Here is a 23925-nt window from a genome sequence, read left to right as displayed (position 1 = left end):
CCTACCCCAAACACTGCTGCCCACTGCTATGGCAAGCTGCTTAGGCCTTAAATGCATGGGTTTCGCCAATTATTATCACATATTCAGGTCTTTAGCGACCCGGATCTACAACTAACATGGATGGATCTTTACCTGACGCAATAATATAAAGAGTAACAATTACAGAAGAATAAAATAAAGCATATTTTGTTATCTTTTGGAGCTTGGAAGGGTTTAGTTTGAGCAGATGTTTTATACCATCATACTGTCCTCATCAGAGCTCATTTCCCAGTACATTCAGCATCTGGCTCATATTCGCAGTCTCCAACATATTCTCAAAACAATATTTTTCATGATCTTCAAGATCTTCAATATCAATATTTTGATCGCTGACAGCTTCTTCACCAGATCCACCATCAAGTGACAGTGACACTAATATTTGATTGCGTTCAGTACTTGCTCTGCAGTAAATCACTGAGCCATTTCAAGTTTTGCTGATGATACTTCCTATTCTTTTGTTTTCTACCTGCAGTGACTATGAGGGAAATATCACTTCATCATTTTGTATCAGACACACACTTGTAACAGATCAGACAAAGACTGATAGGACAGACGAAACTTAAATACAAAGAAAGATGATACTGATTAACAGAACATGGGTGATAAAGATGAACTAAATGACAGTAACCATAGAAACAAGGGAGTGGCGGGAAAAGAACAAAGGAAAACAGGAATCAATCAAAACACAAACTTAAAGTCCAAACAAGCACTGACATGTGACACTTATTCAATTAGACAGCTCTCTAATTTAATTCTTACTAGTAAAAATGCAATTATGACGAGTAACGCTAAATGCTTTTAAGCTAAAACGGCTTGCCATACAGACGGCTCATTCCCTGACTGTGCACATCGGATACATCAGCAGCTTAGGTAAGTGTGCAGTGGCCCATAATGGCATGCTATGTCACTCCAATCTACAAAAACTCTTGTGGATTAGTTATGAGCGGAGGGGACAGCAAATGCAGATGACCGGCAGCTTTTTAAAAAGCTTTTTCCTTAGTCTACATCCTAAGTGAGCTGCATGTAGACTAATCTCATTTAGAAGATCTATAAAGAGGCTGAAAGACAATATTACCATCGGCGCAAAGATCTGGATCTAATAATTTATTCAATAATTCATTAAAAATGTAATTCAGTCTTACAATGACATATGCTCCTCTTATGTGATTAGCATGTTTTTAATTTCCGACTTCAAATAATTTTGACAGTCTGATATAATAATGAAGAAAAAAGGTATAAAAATAATTACATTCTTGAAAAAAAGCCATATTGAGTAGTTTGAAATAATGTTTTTGTGTGTGCTCTTTTTTATTAAATTGCTTCACTGCTTAAATAATACAATAATATAAACATTGTTTGCAAAAAAGTTATAGATCTATATGGTGCAAACAACATGCAAAATCATGCAGGAAAAAAACGTAACCGCAAATTAACAGTGTTTACAATCACTTTATTATAGAAAGCCAAGGACACATTCCTCGTAGTTCATAAACAAAAACAAGGCTATCTAGCCAATGCCATGTGCTCCCAGAAGCTCACTATATGTGTAAAATGAGACTGAGAATTGAGAATTTTTTTTAAAGCATTTCATATGTCATCTGTTCAAGTCGAGACAATTAGAGGAAGCTCGGTCTTTAGCTTTCGAAAACATGTAAGAACAATCATCGAGGCTTGATGGAACAACAATAACACTGATGCAATCAGTCAGTGTTTGTGAGGAAGAGGGAATCACAGTGAGTGATATCTATTTGCAGTGTGAGGCATTAAAACTTGCGACCTCACTCTCATGCTTTGACCTCTGCAGTCACAGTGTCATCAATAACACAAAAGTCAAAATAAATGCTAAGAGAAACATTCATTTTCCCAAAACCAGTTGGGAAACTGAGTGCTGAGGACGTCATCTTTTGGCGAGATATAGGAATTCATTTGGTTTGATTCTCACGGTGCATAGCTATTCTTTAGCGACTATCTGGTGAGTGTACATCAGTTGTACACTCGTTACTGAGGTGCATTATGGGATTGAATGAGCGCACTCGATAATGTCCACTTGGTTTCAGACACCACTACAAATGGCTGTCACCTCGAAAAGTGCACTATATAAGGGTATGGTCACTGTGATTTTGCCAAGTAAGGCATGTTCCTGGGTCAACTATTGAACATACAGTATTTTGTTGATTCTGGAACAACATTTCTGTCCAAAAATTATCCATATCCCTATCCCTAAACCTAACCCTAACCAAAACCCTGAGTAAACCCTACCCATAACTTATCCCTAAAATCAGAGGGAAATGATGGTGAACAACACTGATGTAGAAGAAGACTTTTATTCCAATCCAGGCCCGGATTGGGTAATCGGGAGAATCGGGAGAATTCCCGGTGGGCCGCTTCACTTTTGGGCCGGTCGAGGATTTTTTTTTTTTTTGTTTTGTTTCACATTTCAATGTCACGTTAGTAACATTACACGTTCCGCCTTCTGACACTGCAGCGCGCAGCCTCTGTATGGGTTGTACCATGTGAGGGAGTTCTCCCCTCCCCTACTGTAGAGTTGGTTGGGTCCACAGCCAGTCTTTTCCAAAACGTTTTAGGTAGGCTACTGCAGCCGCGGGCCCGCGGCATCGCCGGCGCCTACCGCGCCTGGCCGGCCCTACCGTAACGGTACGCGTCAGGGAGGATGGATGGGAGGAAGAGGCCAGGAGGTATGGAAGCTTATTTCCGCCACAGAATAAAACATTTTAAAAGATAATTGCGACTTTTTATCTGACAATTGCGAGTTTACATTTCGGAATACATCAGAATTGCGTGAAATAAAGTCTCAGTTGCGTGTTATAAAGTCAGAATTGCGGGATATAAAGTCAGAATTGCCTGAAATAAAGTTGCAATTGCGTGTTATAAAGTCAGCATTGCGAGATGGTCAGAATTGCGTGATATTAAGTCTCAATTGCGTTTTATAAAGTCAGAATTGCGAGATATAAAGTCAGAATTGCCTGAAATAAAGTTGCAATTGCGTGTTATAAAGTCAGCATTGCGAGATGGTCAGAATTGTGAGATATAAAGTCGCAATTGCGTGTTATAAAGTCAGCATTGTGTGAATTAAAGTCGATTGCTTCTTATAGTCAGAAATTGCAAGATATAAAGTCAGAACTGCGTGAAATAAAGTTGCAATTGCTTCTTTTTAAAGTCAGAAATACAGAATTGCGAGATATAGTCTGAATTGTGTGATATAAAGTCGCAATTGCTTCTTATAAAGTCTAAGTGAATTATTATTTAACCTTTACATTATTTGTTGAACTATAGTATTAATACAAACTACACAATAGTAACAGCTGAACTGTTGCTTCATTTATCCAAATTGGAAAAAGTGCTAATTTGGAATTCCACCGTGGAAAAAGTGGGCCGGTCTTGGGCATGAACTCCAGGGCTGAAAAGTGGCCCCACTCCGGCCCTGTTCCAATCTCTATTATACTGGGAGAATGCAGTGCATGCTTACAGTCGGCTTAAGGCCTGTTCACTCCAAGACGAATATTCGGTAGAAATCCGGTTGATAAACATTTAATTTGAATGAACATCTGAGTTCAGAGTGAAATGAACATTCACATGCCTTTAAATTTGACAGATTTTTTTTCAGAGAGTTAATCTAATCTCTTTTCCATCACACTGCTGAAGAAAACTGACCAACCAAGTCATGCTTATGGTCACATTGTTTTTTAGATAAACATAAGAATATTAATAAAAAAATACAAATAGGGCATATCAGTATTGTGAACGATGAAGAAAAATGAAGAAAAAAGGTATAAAAATAATTACATTCTTTAAAAAAAAAAGCCGCATTGAGTAATTTGAAACAATGTTTTTGTGTGTGCTCTTTTTTATTAAATTGCAAATACAAATAGGGCACAATTAAAAAAAATACACACTGCATTCCTGCTTTTCCATAAGTGCCACCTATTAGAAAGTTAAACTGCACTTTCATTCTGTCCTTCAGCTGAAAGATTTTGGTGTGAACAGGTCTTCACCCAAAAAAGTTTTTTTTTTTCATTTTTTTTTTTCATTACGATATCAGGACAGCTTTATCGCCCTGACATTGCTGAAATGAGATTGAGTTGCATTTTTAATGTACTTCTGAATAAATAAATGGGAAAATTAATATCATGTCATTGGGCCTAATATTGTATGTGTTGAGCGCAGTTTAACCGACGCAGTTCCTTTAGCATAGAAATTACACAACTTGCTGCAGAAATTTTAATGTGCTGATGAAATACGCCCAGATTAATTCCATTGATATGTTCTTGCGAGTGGCTGCCAAACCACGCAGTAACCTCCCTTTCCTCTTCCCTTCACAGAAGACGTGCAGGAAGTCAATAACAATAGGACCCCCTCTGCTCAAGACTTGCACTGCCTCAGCTTTGACAAAAGACCCGTATGGGGGGAGACTAACTAACCCAGGACTCTGTTTACCATTAATCTAGACCAGGTGCAGTGCAAACAAGGTCAAGAGAGAGCAGAAGTCATTGCCTGGTGGTCTGGCTCCAACCTGACCCAGTGATAGGTTCTGTCAAGTGAGTAAGTGGGGCCACATGGTCTCCCAGATGTGATGTAACAACATGTTGAATGGTGTGTCAAAAGCGGGGGTGAAAGAACATGAGACGCCCCACCGTGACGGATTTTTATCGCAGTTCAGGGCATTGATCAGACGCAGTGGGTTCACACATAACAGACCCTCCACAAAGACGCTGTGGTCACGGATGAAGACCAAAGTGAGCATTAGATTACAGCAGTAAGGGTGACCTGAGTGTTAGAATCTCAGTGAGAATATCACCATATCATCCCAGTTTCTCTCTGATGGCTGGACATTCAACATTTGAACTCAAGTGTCCTGGTGGACCAGGTAGCTGGTTTCTTCTCTCCTCTTGTTACATTACCCCCTTGCCCTCTTTCCTAAATCATACCAGACACATGGAACTCTCAAACTCCTAAACATGATCATTGAGGGGCCTCTGAACTCTTACGATTGGCGTTGATAGCTTGGGCACCTGCTGAGACCTGTCAAACAAGCCCATCAGAAAAGAGATATTCTGTTTCTGCCAATCAGTGAACATGACAATGTAAATTAAAGTACAGAATCAAATGTATTAAAGCTGCCATGGTTTTGTATTTGGGCTCATCTCAGACTAATAGATTACGCTTTACTATATAATAGCCTTTATAATATTTTGTTGAATAAAGAAAATTAAGCTTATTTTTAGGAACATTATGCATTGCGACATTATTTTACATAGTAATTCATTTAGGCATTTTTAAATGTTTGGGTTTCAGTGATAATTCTCATTATGCAGCACTCTTTCATTTAAATCAGCATCATTTTAAGGAACTACCACATATGCACCATAAACTTTACAGTTTAATTTTATTTAATTTAATTTAGGTTTTTTTTACATTGCAATAAGAAAAATAAATAAATTATAATAATAACTAATGATAATAATTTTGTCACGTCTTGGATTTTTATTTTGATGTTCTTTTGTGTTTCCCTTAGTTCCTGTTTCCCAGCACTGATTAGTTTAGTTTTCCTGGGTTTCTGATTATGTCCCTGTTTGTTTCTAGGACCCTGTTTGGTCCTAAAAAAAACCTAACTTATATATTGCATATAAATAAAAGTTTTACGCATATCAAAAAAATGATGTGTTCATGTGTTCAGCTATAACAATACTTTACAGATAATATACTATTTTTGTCACTGGTCACTGCATTATATAACTTCACATTGATTTATCACAGTCTGTGTTGTCTCTTCAGTTTACGAACTTCGTAAAGAACCTGACATGCTCCAAATCACTCTAAATGCTGGAAATCTGCAGGATTTGTGACCACAATTTGCAAACAGTGTGACGGCGGGAGGAAGGAAAAAATATTGGCATACATGGAATTCCATTAAGAGAGTTCACACAGATCTATGCCAAGCCAACACGGTTGCACAAAAACAAGCAGACGTGACACTGCGGTGAAGGCCACTTTGGATCTTCATTAATGATCCATATCACTTTGTCCAACACATTTATACAATATTATTACTTTGTCAAACAACAAGTGCTTGATTATTCAAGTGTAATGCAGTGATTCAGTAATTTCCAAATTAACTGTCATAAAATGAAATGGAAAGCCACTGCTCAGTTTTAAAAGCACATATGACTGTGTTTAAGTTTTCATCATACTGTTTACCAAAATGTTGCAAAATGTAGCAACATTTTTAAAGTGCTGCTGATGTTGCCAAATGACTGAGTGGGTGTGCATGGGGTTAACCACAGGGACACACAACACCAGTTCCCACATAATCATTAGTGATCCAAATGGGCAGAAGGTGGATACCACATATCAGGAGGAAAGGTGGCCTCATGTTTATTCGATTCCTAGCATTTGTCATGTTCCTCTTGTGAGCTGTCATGGATGTTGACTTTCACAAATATGCTACTGTTGATGAAATATGATGAGTCATGATGAGTGATCTGGAATTGGTTAGTTTTGAGATCTACCTTCTTACAACTTTATCCAGAAAAGAATACAGAAAATGGGAGTTAAAAGAAAAGAACAGAACATAGGCTTAAAAACAGACATCTGACTGTCCTGGACACAACAAATCAGATTATGTTGTTTTAAGAGGACTCATTGTGCTCCATCAAACATCTTTTCCCCGACATTAAGACGACTTTATTATTTTAAACCAATCTGACAGGCATCTTCTGTAATAATCTTGTACGGCTGTCTGCTGAAAGCTACGTCTTGAAAGCTTTCCTGTTCTCCCGAGATAACTAATCAAGATGATGCTGTGTCCAGAATAAACAGACTAGCCACAAAAGAAATTATGAAAGTTGATTGAAATGAATCATGTGGTTGCAAAGAAATGAACCCTTTTGTCAATAATACATGCAAAATGGCATGCGGGTGTCACACTCAGTAGCAGGAAGGAACAAGAAGATGATGATCAGGTAAAATGGCTTTAATAATCTACACTCGATTTTCGAGTCAATCACTCGAAATAACAACAGGCAGACAAACTCAACACAACATTAAAGAGACGGAACAACTGAGGAGTGAACAGGCAGCAACTTAAGGCAAATTAAAGAAATAATAATAAACACCGGTGCAAAAATAATTACTATGACAATTAAAGAATGGCAGGAAACTAGTGAAAACAAACCAAAAATCCAGGATAATGAAACTAAGAATGAATGTTTGTGACATAATGTCCCCTCGCAGAAGGTGTGAACTTGCGCTGTAATCAAAACAAACAGGAGATGAGGGAGGGCGAGGGCTTTGGAGGAGGTCGAGGAGTAGGTGAAGGGCTGGTGAAGATAAGCAAGCGAAGGGCTGGCAATAACAGGCAGGTAGACCAGCAGAGACTCCACGGGGGAACAGATGGTGGGAGAATCCATGGGGGCGATGACGGGAGGAGTGGCAAGATGGGACAGACCCAGAGCCCAGTTAGGACAACAGAGTCGATAGAGGTAGGAGCCAAGGTTGATGTGGCCGACGACATCCGCGGAACGGCTGAAGGAGACAAAGCCGATGTCCCAGGGCGACAACGGAGAGCCGGGAACCGAGCAACACGCCTGGCACTGGAGACCTAGGCGGCGACGAGTGTCCGAGGACCAAGGCGAAGCTGGGGGAAGGAGGTGTCCGCTGAAGCCATAGGGGTGGAGAGACAGAACGCAGCGGAAGACTCACGGGACTGTGGCGCAGGCAGGGTGATGACTAACTAAGGTGGAGTCGGTGGGACGAGGGAACCTGGTGGAGCTGTAAGGGCGAGGGTCTCTGGTGGAGCTGAGGGTGGGAAGACCCATGGTGGAGTTGACAGCTCAAGGGCCGAGGAGGAGCAAGGGGATCAGAGGCCGGAGACGGAGTCCCAGGATCCTCTCACCTTGGCGAGGCTGGTGAGTGCATGACCTGAGGCTTATCCACAGGACGGGACTCGGAAGACTTAAGTGGTCTATCACCAGCGGTGACCCATGAGGTGGGACTATGCTTTGAAGTGGAGTCTGTTCGATAACTGGTGTGCTTTCTGAGGGATGCGCACAGAGAACCACAGAGATGCGCAGTCAGGTCAGTGGTTTCCTTCCTGCAGGAGAGGTTGGAGGCCTGGTTGTCCACTTCCACCTTGAAAGTGTATGTGGACACACTGGACACACTGGAAGGTTAAGTCTTTAGGGAACCATGACATGATCATCAAGTTCATCAGAGAAGCCAGGTTGTTGAATCATCCTAGGTCATGCCTTATTCTATCATGGGATCTCTCTGTAGTCTTGCAGGCCAACAAAGAGCTCCTACGTACCCAAAGTTCCTTTAACGAGGCGAAACAGACTAAGCCTTATCGTTGCTGTGTCCAGTAGACACCTTACGCATTTTCTTGGACTGCACGCAGATCTTTAGAAGCTCTGAGCAGCTCTTTGTCTGTTTTGGGGACTGTTTGTCTGTCCATGAGGAGTGTTGCATCCTCTTGGGCTTCACTGCCTCTCTAACAGAAATCTGCAGAATGGTTGCTGGGCCACAATATCCGGGTTGAGCCAGTTTCGTCTTGTGTTGTCAGGTACGAGCAGGTAAGCTGCGAGCCTCCCTGAGGCAATAACGTGTGCTTTTTTTTGTCATTTTGAGTTCCCTAGACTGGCGAATCCTGGACATATCTTACCCTCAGCATCCTGCGGCAGCTAAATTCAGTGGTCTCCGTAGTGTGCAAATTCCACTCGCCAATTATGATTGGCCTTTTCTGAAGTATCAGAGGTGAAGTATTAGAGCTCCCAAGTACAACCCCTTGTGTCAGTCTTGACACAACACCTCTTTCCCTCCGTTAGAGAGCGGAGGTTACGATAGTAACCAAGACTATATCACTCTATGCAGACAATGCTCTTCTATATATTCTGATATTTATGATATTTCTGATATTACTATTCTGAGACCTTAACTGACATGATTCAAGATGTAACTGAAAAATATAGATTTTTTTTCAGGAAAAATATTAATTTGAATAAATGACCTACCTAACTCAACCCGAGCTAATGAGTCTTAGCCATTTTCAAGAATTGACTTTTTCGTCAACACTTGACCAATTAATACTAACACTATTAATACTAACACTGAGGGGGTGTTGTGTGGCGCAACCCGGGTTCAAATCCACTGTGAGACACCAATGTGTCCCTGAGCAAGACACTTAACCCCTAGTTGCTCCAGAGGCGTGCGACCTCTGACATATATAGCAATTGTAAATCGCTTTGGATAAAAGCGTCAGCTAAATGGATAAATGTAAATGTAACACTCACTATTCTATATATCTATTTTAAAAAAAAATGCTACGTGTATTGTCTTAGACTAACTGACACTTGTCACAGCATTTGTATATTGTTGCCCTGTTGGTTTGATTGCTTTTATTGTTCTCCTGATTTAAGTCGCTTTGGATAAAAGCATCTGCTAAATGATGATTAAATGTAAAATGTAAATGTATATATGTTTGTGCATGTGTTTTTTTATTTTTTTTTTATTTACAGGATAAACACCGGTTCACCTTCACAGAATACTCCCCAATACTTCAACAATTATTTTTCAGTTATTATTATTGCGCACAGAGACCCACAGAGATGCACAGTCAGGTCAGTGGTTTCCTTCCTGCAGGAGAGGTTGGAGGCCTGTGGCCGGCTGGCCGCCATAGCAGCACATCACGACACATTGGAAGGTTAAGTCTTTAGGTAACCATGACCTGATCATCAAGTTCCTCAGAGGAAAATAATAATAATAATAATTGTGTCTTGAAGTCATGATTTGTATTGATTTTTTAATAATCATAAATAATAATTAGTAATTGCATTTTCTTTACAAATCATTAGTTATGTTTTGATCTGAAATGACCCATACTAATTATTATCTGACCTTTTGGCAAAATATTTGTCAGTCAAACCTGCCTCATTTCCTTGAGTCAGGGTGGATTTGTTTGGGATATACATACCTATAAGCTGTTTGTGGGATATGTCGTACATGCATAGGATGTGTAAGATCTCTTCTGTGACAGGCTGTGTCTGCTCCTTCAGAGGAGGCCTTCCAGACGGGCGTGGTGTAGGAAATTGATTTAAAAAAAGACACAGACAAAAAAAAAAAAAAAAAAAAAAAAAACACTTATCAGTGTTTTCCTGAAACGTGATTATGGGAGAACAGAGGAAGCTGTAATAATGTAAACTGTCCTTTTCTCCAGAGATTCTTGAGATTCAATGTATGTGACCGCTTGTCATCTGAAAATTTTATTATTGCAGGAAGATTTCTCCAGAATCCCCTTGGTGCTGCTTTAGTCTTTGTGTACATTTTTGGTGTATAACTAATGGTGTATAACTAATGACTAGTAAGATTTGCTTTAATGGGCAGTGTTTCGTATCTAGCACTGATGGCATTGTAGCAATGTAAAAACAGCATTTCTGAGAACAGAAGTGACTTAGCAAGATTTTGAGAGTAAGGAACAGACACAACTGCAGCAGTGTTCACTAAATATGAAAAACCTTATTTAAGTAAACTTCACGAGTTGATAGAAGTGGCTGTTTATGATAAACCCACATAAGTGATCAGCAAAGCATCTTACTCTTACCTGACACTGATATTAAAATGGGTAGTCTGGTAGACCAGCTAATGATTAGCTTAGACCATGCAGCTATACTTTAGACTGTCTACTAACTAGTTTAGACTAGCTGATGACCAGCTTTAACCAGCTAATGACCAGCTTAGACTAGCTTTTGACTAGTTTAGACTAGCTTATGACCAGGGGTCTCATTTATAAACATTGCGTATGCACAAAACAGGCCCTGAAAGAGGCGTACGCCACTTTCGGGGCATAAATTGTGATTTATAAAACCAAACATGATGGGAAAATTTGCGCACCTGCACGCAAACTCTGACCCATGCGCACGAACATTTTGGAGACGGAGCAGTTTGGCGACACCGATGGTGAGCTGGAGTTAAATGGCTTTTTGGTCACTTTTAGACAGAAAATGTGAAGAAAATTACAAATACAAGATAATACAAATATAATTTCACTCACCTTGCCTATAACTTGAAGCAAACATCCATCCCTTCTTAAATGTCCACTTGTCGGGCCATTTAGTGAAGCTGACTGCTGTAGCATGTATATATGACGGCAGATGAAAGAAAACCGTGAATCTTTCCTGGTCCTAATCGTAAATACAGTGCATGTTCTAACTTCTAACTTCAGATTAGCGAATTCCCTTTCACTGTCAATCACAAAATCAGGAATGTTTGGCTGGGGGTCAGCATGCAAAGGGCGGTGAGGCACCAAGTATTCTGGTTGCTTCAGTTGCTGGCTCAATGGCTGTAGAGAAGTGCCTGAAAGAGCAGGAGTGTTCATGGCAGAAACTGAAGTACTGTGCAGGGTTTGAGGCACTGACGCTACTGGAGGCATTGTAGTATAGTGAGGAACTGAAAAACTGGATGCAGGTGGAGCCACGACAGGTTGTCGTGGAGAAGGTGCCACTGTTGTATAGATGTAAGGCACTCTGGGATGCTGGTAGGTTGGCGTGGGAGCTACTAGCTGTGGCTGCACCCGAGACTGAAAGGCAGTTACAGCATCGTCATAAGGGCAAAACTGTGTATTAAGCAGTAGTGGCACAGTCTCTGCTCTTGTAGCATGTTGGTGTTGGCGCACGGTGGCGGGTAACATACCAGACGAAATTGGTGAGTACAAAGGGTGTGAAGTGACTGGCTTTATTGGTACGAAGCCAGGGTTAAAGTGCTCTGCCTCTGCAGTAGGTGTGCTTACATTCATTTGTGTGGCACTCACATGCCCTTGTCCTTTGTTATGTAACTCAATGTCAGGTGACTGTGATGAATAGGAAGAATGACTTGATGGATGAGGTGAGTTTTCTGGAGGTGATCTCTTCGGTGGTGTGGCAGTCTTTGCAATTTGCGCCTCCGCCTTGTCCCCTTCTTCCCTCAGGAATGATGTGATATGTTCCATAAGCTCCTGACACCGAAGCTGTCGTTTTTTCACACTGCTTGAGTTTGCTCTGAAGCGCAGCCATATCAGCAGCCTCATCTCTTGCCTTCTCGGAGATAGACTTCATTAATTCCCTCAGTGAACTCATACTTAATAAGTCTGTGGAGCTTGTGGCTGGATGCTCACCCTGGCTGGACGCTGGTCGTGATTGACTGAGTCTGTACGTGCTGAGAACGCTGCACTACGTTACAACGCAACTTAAAACGTCACACACGTAGCCAACTTTTTGGCTTTCGAGCACACGTACAGTTTTAGTAAGGATCCTAAGCACAGTTTTATTATTGAGACCCCAGGTTAAACCATTCAGCTAGTGACCAATTTAGACCAGCTAATGACCAGCTTAAACCAGCTAATGACTAGTTTAGACTGCCTAATGAGTCAAAAAACAGGTCAAATATGCAAATCAATGACATCAAAACCAATCAATGACATTGATTTGATGTAAACTGAATGTCAAACATATTATATTGACCTGCATATACATAAACCAATTTCAGTGTTGGTATTAACTTTCTCTTTTCACCTAATTACCACTGGAAGACATTGCCTTTCAAACTGACCTTAAAATGAAATGCAGTATCTTGATCAAGTCTTGACTAACTTTTGACGTCAAATTGATATCAAGGTGCTCCGCTGGGCTTGCTGCTACTTTAGTCTTTGATGAAGAGCTAGGTAATGAATATGAAGCACACTAGTGTCAGAATAACTGTGTTGAGACAGAATGGCAGTGTTTGGTATCTAGCACTGATGGCATTGTTGCAACACTGTTAGACTTTTCAAGGGTTTTTTACAGTAACTTACTGGCAACACTGTTGCCAGTAAGTTACTGTAATTAAGAGTTACAGTACCAAACCGTATTTCAGTTTTGTGTAAATACAGTGCATTACTGTAAAAACGAAGCTAATCAGTACAGTGCATTACTGTAAAAACGAAGCTAATCAGTACAGTGCATTACTGTAAAAACGAAGCTAATCAGTACACTACTGTAATTATTTTTATTTGTACTAAATATAAATTAGATTTGATAATCTTGATATATGATTAATTTTATTTTTATCCTACATAAGTACTACTTTCATACAAACCAATTAGACAAAGTTATCACAAAATACCATTTTTTTATTTAAAACATTTCGGATATATCACAAAATAAACATGCCAATGCTGGAAATGATGTGTGAAATTTTTACACATTAATGGGTGAGTTTAGAGACAACATTTTTTTGTGTTAATTTTAACTCATTCATTGTGTTAATGATTTTAACAAAGTAAATATGTCAGAGAGGTTAGCACAAAGATGTGTAAACGTGTTAAATTAACACATTATGTGCTGTCCTTCACTGCAAACATTTTTGAAAACATACATAAAACCATAAACAAAACATTAGCATTTGACTAAATGAATGTAGAGTCATTGGTTGTTTAGCTTATACAAGTATTATAATGAAATATCAACCATTACATTCATAAAACTGCAGAATATAAATACATTTTTAAGCATTCAAAAAGGAAATGTCCAAAACAGGACAAAACACAGTTCTTTTCACAATACAAGAAACATAGCCCCACCTTAAAAATAATTTCACTTATTTCCAAAAATGTGTTGGATTCATGTAGCCTGGCAAGCCAGACCTACATCAAGATGTTAGGTCTGGAAACTCACCATAGTCACGGCTCAATCCGAGGGGCGGGATAAACAGCTGTCTTTCAAATTCCCTCTGCACGCAATAGGACAGCGCTTCAACCAACCAGAGCGTTTTCCCAACAGCAGAGCTTAGTTGAAAGATTCAACTTTTGCCCTATCTGGCCGGCAAAGCGACGAACACATCTTCCTTTTTTTAAGAATGACTTAAGTGCCGTTCTTTGCTCTTTTCTCAAAGAAAAACTTAACACCAAATCCTTCAGAGTCGCGGCCAAAGCCGTTTCGAAAGACGTTGTTCTCCATCAGCAGCCGCCATTCTTTGTTTTCAAGTAGCAGCAGCCAGGTAACCGTCGCAACTCTGTCGTGTATGTTAAGCCCGCCCCCGCTTACTCTATACACAACGTGATTGGCCTGACCCAATCTGGGTTTTTGCAGCGAGAAGGTTTATTAAAAGTTGCTAGACGTACCTGGCTGCGAAATACATTTTGCTGCCGCTAGGGTGCGTCTAAATTTCTAGGCTAGGATTCATGTACACTGGTGGCCAAAAGAAGTATTTAAGTGTCTTAATGTTTTTGAAAGAAGTCTCTTTGATGCTCAAGAAACATTTCTTATTATTATCAATGTCTGACTGTCTACTATATCTTTTCTACAGCATAGGAGTAAAAATCATCATCAAAATAATCTTTAAAAAGCCAACACAATGTTTTTGTCCACCTTTGTGAATAAATGAACTTCTCCAAAGATTGGTTCCTGTTCAGAACTTGATTGACAACATCAGAATGTTCCCTGGTCAGCATGCGTGCCCACAAACACAAATGTAATCAGTCCTTCAGAGGAGATCCCGGTTCCAAAACTATATGAGAGAGAGAGAGAGAGAGAGAGAGAGAGAGAGAGAGAGAGAGAGAGAGAACATTAGTGTCACATTATTTTTAACCTCCTTTTTTAATTTTTATTTATTATTTTCACAAAAACTTAAGAATATATATTTGTAAACAGCTTTTGTCAATAAATAGCATACAAAAGAACTAAATTAAATTATGCCAGATTAAATTTTAATACTTACAAATCCTAAATTCTGTCCAAAAATGCTGAGATCCATAGAAAAAACGACTGAAATCGATGATTTTAGCCCATTTTAGCTTGTCTGCAGTGAAGGGGTCCCTGTTTGAGACAAATACACAGTAAGATACATGCAAGAAATCACTGTGTGATGATCGTTCTCCTTCCTACAGTATAACCCACCTGTGCGCTGATATTAGGACCTTCCTAGTCAGGTGGGACTGCAATGGTAGAGTCTTCTGGCTAATAAAATATCAAAATAATGCAAAAATATAAACTTAAGTTGTTTAGAATGCTAGATTTGGTATGAATGAATTAGTGAGAGTTTTACTGCAGTGCTTACCTGGATACATTTATCTGGTGAGACTGAACAAAGACAATGGTCCATCTTCTGATTGGTTCATTTGCTGTGTAATAAAATTAGACATAATGCAAAGGTCACTTATTTGATATAAAGTTTATAGAGATTTGATAAGATATTGTAAGCTGCTCAAAGCAATTTTCACATAGCGTATGCTAATCATTTCAGCAAACTTATCTCAAAATATATCACAAATCTGGGCTGGCCTAACTTACCTCTGGAATCTTGCTAGAAGTCTGGCGCGAATTGGCGCTTTGTTGCAGTTGCCTTTAAACACAAAAATGGAAGTAAATATTAAATTCCATTAAAAAAAAACTATAATATGGTATAGTTTGAAAAATAATGCTAAAACTATAAAGGTTCTCATCAGTAGGCCAACATTAGGCTATAAACAGAATTTCACATTAGTTTATTCACATTTATTGTTTATGTAAACGCGTTGCTCGTTGGCATATTCACAATTCAATCTAACAAAGTGTGTAAAATTGAACGTTAGCTCAGTTTACCATGGTAAAGTTCGTTACCGCCATGTTGACGACGAGTAACGTTAGGCTAACGTTAACGTTATATCATAGGTTAAACTGGGCACAATCCTGTCAACACACACAGAAGGTTTTTTTGTTTTTTTACCTTGCTTGCTGATCTCTCTCTCGGTGAAGTGAATTCCGTCTCTTCCCCGGGCCAGACACGAACGTCGCGATCCAACAAAACACAGACCCCATTACCTACACTGGATGCTCTGACGCGACACGACAAATCCCAGACAGATGCGCCGCGGCCGTTATATTTCTGACGTAGTCCGATACGAGTCCAAGCGCTCGCGCTATTTCTGACAAGGGACAAACAGGTTTGCATTTAAAGGTCCAGTCGCTTCAATGTGTCCAATATAGACCGCCTCTGGCTATTATAGCGTTGTAGACACGAGGTGTAAGGCAAAAATTAGGAAATAAAAAGCACGGTGGAATGTTGCCAGCCAGAGAGGCAGTTACGTCAAATACAGTAGTATACAGCAAATTTAAAAAATACAGTAAGTCTCTGTGTGTGGTGTTAGACGTCACAGAAAATTCCCATGATGCAATGGGAATCACAGTTATTTACTGTAAAGAGAAATAGCAGTATAATACTGGGGGATTTAAAGTAAATAACTGTAGAAATTACAGAAAAGTCTAACAGTGAACGTAATAACAGCATTTCTGAGTACAGAAGTGACTAAGCAAGATTGTGAAAGAAAGGAGCAGACACAACAACAGCAGAGTTTACTTAAGGGTATGTTTAAATGACAACATTTTACTAAAAACTGAAATTTATATTTTTGTTTTTAGCATAAAGACGTTGTCAATGTTGTCAAAAAGATCGTCATTCACATGGATCCGCGAAAAAAAAACTAAAAACGGTGTATTATTGATCCCAGGCAAGTGGTTGGCGATGTCACTTTGTAAAGAAACACAGACTGAACACGTAATAAACATGTGCATGACGTCACAGTTTTCACAAATTCACGTTTTTTGTGGTTTACACGGAGACAATAACGGTAATCATTTTAAAACACATTCAATTTGAAAGACGCTTTCAAGTCTTTGCCTTTTCAGGCCCCCAAGACATCATTTGACGTGTAAACGAACGACCAAAAACATATTAAAAGTTTTTTGTTTTTAAAAATGTAAACGGGAAAACGGTGTAAACGGTCCCTACACAGACTAAAATAGACCAGCTAATAAACTGGCTAATGACAGCGAATTATCAGGTTGGATCAGCTAATGACCAGCTTAGACCAGCCAATGGCTAGTTCAGACTAACTAATGACCATCTTAAATCAGCTAATAACTAGTTTAGACCAGTTAATGTCCACCTCAGACCAGCTAATGACCAGTTTAGACCAGTCAGATATACACAGTTGTAACTATAATAATAAGTGTAAATCATTGTTTTTATTATTATTTATTGATATTTTTGAATTGTGTATACGTTTGTAAAAATGCACATATGCTAGCTATATAATATTACTAATGCCTAAAACTTTTTTCTACTATACTAATTCAGCTACTTGAATCTGAGTAAGGAAGAATCCTCCCCTCTAATGCCCAGCTAAACCCTCCCTCACCGTCCGTCACCCATCATGCTCTCAAATACGCATTGCAAACTCAAACAAGAAGTTAAAACATAAGGTGTGATATCTGTAGACTTGCACTGCTTTGTAGCAGAGGAAATGCCCTCTTGCTCAGTCTGAGAGTAATTGAATCGAGTCTTTGCCTCCAGAGAGTCGGTCTGCTGCTCAGTTCAGTTGAGTGTTTTCGTTTGCAAGGGAAAGGAGCCTCGTATCCAGGCTCTGACAGGGAACCGGGAAGATGCTTTCTGAAGTCTATCATTTCACGTTTGCGGCGCTTCTGGGTAAGTTTTTATTTTATTGTGTCCTATCTGATGTGGTTACTGTTACATGAGTGGTACTGTGTTAAAAACCCGAGAGCGAAACTGTGCGCGTTATTTATTCGGTGCATCATTCCATATTCTGAGGACCATATGCATTATTGACGATCTGTTTTAAGGCTATATCGACTTCTCCCTAATACGGTCTGTTAAGATAATCTGAACATAATTCATTGTTATGTATTTTGTAGACGTAGATGATTACTTAAGTGCTTATTTACGCGGCGTTTTTGCACACCTCGTCCATGCTTGTACAGTGTGTATAAAATGTTTCCCTCACAATGCACTTATACTAGTCTCACGTTTAGAGCAAGTGGACATATCTCTTGGTTACTGACATTTTGAAATTGCTTTTCTATAGTATTATCACCGTTACACTGACATACTGCATTCTGAGTTACAGTGAATTTTAAAGGTGCACTCTGTACTTTTTTTGCTAGTTAAAAAAATTGTAAACACTAAGAAATGAGTATAATTAAAAATAATAATAATAATAATAATAATAATAATAATAATAAATAACTGAATTACATAAAGAATCCAGTTACACCAGTCTTCTAGAAAAATCTGTTTTATAAAGCAGGTTTATGCCAGCTTCCCTGTTGGGATCACACCTGCTGTCTTGTGCAATTAAATTATTAAAAAAAAGTTATATTATAACAACAACATTATTATGTTTAATTTATATGGCACTTTCAGCCAGAGTGTAAACAAACTTCATACATCCAAGTCAATAGGTGTCAGTATAAAGTCCATTCAACTATTGGAATGAATTAAAGCCATCTAAACAAAAAATAAAAACGTACGAGGGGACCTTTAAATATAAATTAACATTTTGGCTGTTGTCCATGAAGCTGCATATTGACAACTTTTTAATCACCTTTCCTGTAAAATGTAATTAATGTTATTAAATGGCCACTTTTTATGAGGAATATAATCTGTTCCCTCACTGTTTAACCAAATGAAGAGAGCTCCTTAGATGTGTCCTTGGGTTCAGAGTCTTAGGAATGCATGTGATGCAGGCGCGTGACGTGCGTTAAGGAATTAAGTCGTGGATGCAGCTGCAGATAGAGGTTCACATTGACTCACATTAGGTGCATGCTCATCACACACTGTTGCTTCATTCATACACTTAACTCTTGTCAAGACCCTAGGTTAGCACACTTGGTGGTCCCTACCTGTATAAATAACATTGAATATGCTTAGATGGTACTGTGAAGCATTCAGTAATTCCTTTTGGTGGTCTTATAGTATACTGTAGGTCTTGTCCTTCACCTGCGCTTAGATCCTGCTAGTTTACAGATCAGCACCCTTGTGGACAACAGGGAAAATCCATGTTTGGCTATGAGAGCGTCTCTTCCAGATCCCCAAAGACCCAGATGTGGTTATTGCTGTGGCGACATTTAAGCCGTGTGAATTCCTAATGGAGGTGAACGTGCAAGTGTTTTTGGTTTGGGATCAGAAAATGCATCTGTTTTCAGTCAGCAGTGTATATAAATGTGTGGGACATCACAGACATACATATTACACACATGTCTAAAGGGTGTGGAACATGGTATAAAAAGCTCTATTGAATATAGATTGGGTCATTTCTTTATAAATAATTTTTTCACAATATCTTTAGGTGTGGCTGTTAAGTCAGTGGAGATGTGAAATATTTGTTATAATTAGCTTGTGATACCTGTGTATACATGAAGTATAAAATCGACACTGCTACTAACTAAATGTAGACGTAGTAGACCTGTTATAATTATTTATTTGTTATTATTTGCTGTTTTTTTCTCTTGTTGTTGTTTTTTTGTTGTTTTTTTTCTGTTTATGGTAAGAAAAAAAAAATGTAAAATGAACAGTTAAAAAAATAGCTTGCTTACAGTACTGTTTTCTAAATTGGATAAGTACGTACAATTTAATAAACAAAAAAAACGTAAAATTTAAAAACAATTTTTTGTTTGTATTTTTAGATCATGACTTTTCTGTAATATTATGTTGATAAATGGTGCACACAATGACTTAAAACTCCCTCAAAAATCTAAAATCTAATATTTATCACAATAGCCTATTGTGTGTATATACCTATATTTTACAATTGTACTAAAATTGGTATATTTTACTTATCTTACTAATATTTGCTACATTGTAGACTAATGCATACATTAAAGTTCATTTTGTGAATGTTGAGATTTTTTTCCATGGATTAGCGGTGTGTCCGGTTTATCTCCAGGCTTTGATAGGAATGCATTCCTTCTGCGTGTGCTTTATGTACAAAATGCCTGCACTGTCTCAGATAAATAATGAATTCATCGAATGCTTAACAGATTCATAACAAGGAACGGTTTGTGTGCTTTGAATTTAAAGACATAGTTCAACCCAATATGAAAATGTCATCATTTACTCACCCTCATTTCTTTCTTACGTGTAACACAAAATAAGATATTTTGAAAAATGTGAAACTTTGTTTTGGACCCCATTGACTTTTACTGTAAGGACAAAAACATTTATAAAAATATGTTATTTTATGTATTGCAGAATAAAGAAATGAGGGTGAGTAAATGATGGCAGAATTGTATTATTTTTGGATCAATTATCCCTTAACACATCTTCAGCGCAGACTCATTAACCTTGTTTCACTTCATTGAGTGATTTATTTTTTGGCCTGCGCATCTAAAATGACTAACTGTAGATTCATTTCAGCCCTTTTCGTCTAATTTAATAATGTGCACCAAAAATAGAGTCATTAGGAGATGAATGGTCAAGTGTAGAGTGAGGCGGGCTGAAGTTAGCCATCTACCACTCCCCTCTCGCTGGCATTAAGAAGATCTCCACTGTTATAAATCTAGAGGACTTACTGGCAAGGGCTTCAAATCTCCCAGAAGACCTTGCTTTGAACTGTCTTCTTCCATACTTGGAAACATCGAAATGGCATTCCATTACATGCAGACAAGCCCCAGTCCTCTTAAAGGAAACACTCTGACTCAAAATTATAGCAGAAGATGGTTGTCGACAGTGGACATGGTTCATTCTGCACTGTCCCTGAGAGAAATAATATCCAGACCTGGCAAATTTGGAGTTGATACCCAAAGAAGAGTTCATGAGCAGGTTGTTCATGGAAAATATCATACTGGCATCAATAAAAACGTTTTTCTGAGAACTGGCACAGATTGGGCAGTTCAGTTTAAATGATTATAATAGATATAATTACTTTGCTTTGGTGAGCCTCCAACTTAAACAACTATTCAAACATCTACTGTGAAAACATTCACATTGACTATGATAGATAATTAATTGTTGAGATAAGGCTCGTTTTCTTGCTATTATGACATGATCACAGGAAGTATTCCATGTTCCAGGGTATTTTAAACATTCTTGCTTGCTGGGAAAACTGCTCCTGTCATCTGCTTTGTGCCAGTAGGCTGTCAAGAGCTGGAAAAGTACTGCTGGTTGTTTGGGCGAGTGAACCGGAGGCTGGCACATCTTTCTCTGCTGATCCATCAGATATGCCAGTGACTGAAGTTTATAATCCCATCTGCACATACTTAGCTTCCAGAGCTTCAAAAACATCTCCAAATTTGATCTACAAGTGACTTTGAAAGGAAATCATGTCTTTCGTTTCTAGTTGGTCAAAAAACAAATGCGCTTATAGACATAAGGTTTATAGTTATCTACAATTAGGGGTAGTTCACCAAAAAATACAAAGTCATGAAACTCTAGATGGCACAGTGGGCTGATTGGTCCTTAACTCAATCTGTTTGCAATCACATCATTCTCTATAGGGCACAGCTGATTGGTTCCTGCTGTATCAGTAGCCAATGAGCTGCTCAACGTTTAAATGGTCAGCATTTGCTGTAGCAGTTTGCAGCGTGCTTTCAGAAACCCTCCACCTTCCCCATCTCCACCTGTATAGATCTGCCATGGGTAATTCATGTATACTATTGTTAAACAGCAGCAGCATGTCTTATTTGCTCACAACAGCATGCCATGTGTGTATTAGCAGTAGCAAGTCCCGTAGTTGATCTGCAGCAGCAGCAATAACCAACAGCACAGCAGCGTAGCAGATCTATTCCACCAAGACCAAACACATCAATACTGTCATATCCATTACCATGCCACACACTCCAAGAGTTGTCAAGACAGAAATAAAAATTCTGTCATAATTTACTCACCCTTACTGTATGTCGTTTCAAACCTGTATGACTTTCTTTCTAACAAATGTATTTTGAATAATGTTGTGATTTTGTCCATACAATGAAAGTCAAAGCCAAAACAACATTGGACTCCATTGATGTTAATTTTATGGAGTTTTCTTTTTTTTTCTTCTTCTTCTTCAACAGAAGAAAGCCATAATGGTTTGGAACGACATGAACTGAACTTTTGTAATGAATAGTGCATCTAGCTTCAGTGCTTATTTTTTTCTCAGTTTCTTTTCTAAGAGTTTCTTATATGTTTGAAACACAACTGTGATCTCATATTACTTCAAAAAGGATACATAGGAAGTAACACTTCTGAGACCGGAAGACTATCATTGTTAGCATTTAAATCTGCTGAGGTCTTTGCACTTCTTTGTAAGAACTATAAGGGAAACTCTGCAGTAGATCTCATTTTCCTGTTCTGCTTTCTGCTAGTGCAAAATTAACGTATTCACAGTTTTTTTTTCCTCAATTTCTTAGACACATTTTACTGAAATTTATATAGTTTCTCAAAACTGTAACATAATACGTCAGTAATCTACTTAAATTATATTTATGCTAGTAAATAGAAGACTATCACATTTTTTAAACATTTCTTAAAAATAGTTTTTTTTTTTTTTTAGCTTACATTACTGGGTAAATTAAGCATAATTTAAGGAAAAGTAGCTTTGCAACTATCAGTGCCTGAATGTTACATTAATGTGATGTAAAAAAGCAAATTTTTTAAACAAAATACTGTAAATTATATTTCTTAAATATTCATCCATATGAGACACAGTTTATATGACAAATATGCAATCACGTTTATTCTGAATCAGCATATTGTCTCCTGCCAGGAGAAGTTACTGTACTGCATCTCTCTTGTTTCTGTCATATACCTTCTAGCTTTCCATAGAAAAGGTCAACTACAGTAGCACAGATCACATCAGACACAAATGTTTGGGTGTTACATACCAGGAAGGAGCCAGGCAGTTAGAGGGTTGGGGGTGAGAAGTGAGAGGGATTGGTGATGTCAGATTTGTGATACCGTTTCAGAAGCGCTTGTTCTTTTTAAAGCAGCATTCCTCAAAATGAGTACTGTAGTAATGAAACATTACAGGGTAAACCCCTGTTCTCCCATTAAATGTTCAACATAACCAGCCAGACATTTTGAAGCATCTTTAAAACATAACCCGAGGGACACAACCTGGTGACCTCACTCTCAAAGGCCATAAGCACAGCATAAAAATAATGAGAGGGAACTGATTCTATACAGGTGCTATTTCACCCATGTGTCGCTGTTTATGAGCTGGCTGGGAAACTGTGAACATCGTAGTATAGGAGTATCAGATTCAGAACAGTTCCATGTTGGGTGTTTTTGCTGTCACTACGACTTGCATTTTTTGATCATGTTTTTATGCAAATGTAGGGTAAACGTACCTATTAAGCTCACCAAAATCTACATTGAGACATTTTTAGTGCACAAGATATTGGTTTTAGTACAAGAAGTTATTTTAAAATAAAATATTAATCTCTCACACTATAATATTTCATTTTATTTTAAATGACAAAAGTATTTCAATTAAGATGTACATCATTAAATATAAAAAGTCTGGCTGTGCTTAATGGGTACGTTTTGTACCCTTTAAGCACACCCCTGTTCCCAATAAGCTCACAACAAGTTTTATAAAAAATTCTTGTTTATTTTAAACAACCTTTTTAAGGGATAATTGAAAAAAGTTTTATTTGAAGGTACAGAGTCAATCACAAAAAACCAGAACACTAAAATCAAGCAACAAGGCATTCAATTTGATCAGGTAGCCTATCCTATTCATAGTGATGTGTCATTCAAACTCATTGCAACATCTAGACTAGTCCACGTTCAGCTATGTAACCCATATTGAAAAATCAAATAACAAAACAAACCAATGTGCTCCTTAAAGGGATACTCCACTTTTTTTGGAAATAGGCTCATTTTACAACTCCCCCAGAGTTAAACAGTTTTACCGTTTTCGAATCCATTCAGCCGATCTCCGGGTCTGGCGGTACCACTTTTAGCATAGCTTAGCATAATGAATTGAACCGGACAAGACCATTAGCATCTCTCTCAAAAAAATGACCAAAGAGTTTCGATATTTTTCCTATTTAAAACTTGACTCTTCTGTAGTTACATCGTGTAATAAGACCGACGGAAAATGTAAAG

General features: G+C 38.3%; 1 protein-coding gene across 1 annotated transcript in view; it reads left to right on the top strand.

The window, feature by feature from the left end:
- Window positions 1-17205: 17205 nt before the first annotated feature.
- itga1 (integrin, alpha 1) overlaps window positions 17206-23925 on the top strand; it is a 58277-nt gene continuing 51557 nt past the window's right edge. The window contains exon 1 of the mRNA XM_081354620.1: window positions 17206-17523. Coding sequence (XP_081210746.1) covers window positions 17481-17523 — 43 coding nt within the window. The 5' untranslated portion in view covers window positions 17206-17480. The remainder of the gene's footprint in view (window positions 17524-23925) is intronic.

The sequence above is a fragment of the Scardinius erythrophthalmus genome, assembly GCF_964197995.2.
Source record: "Scardinius erythrophthalmus genome assembly, chromosome: 23".
NCBI lineage: Eukaryota > Metazoa > Chordata > Actinopteri > Cypriniformes > Leuciscidae > Scardinius > Scardinius erythrophthalmus.
This window is presented reverse-complemented; position numbering and strand designations above follow the sequence as displayed.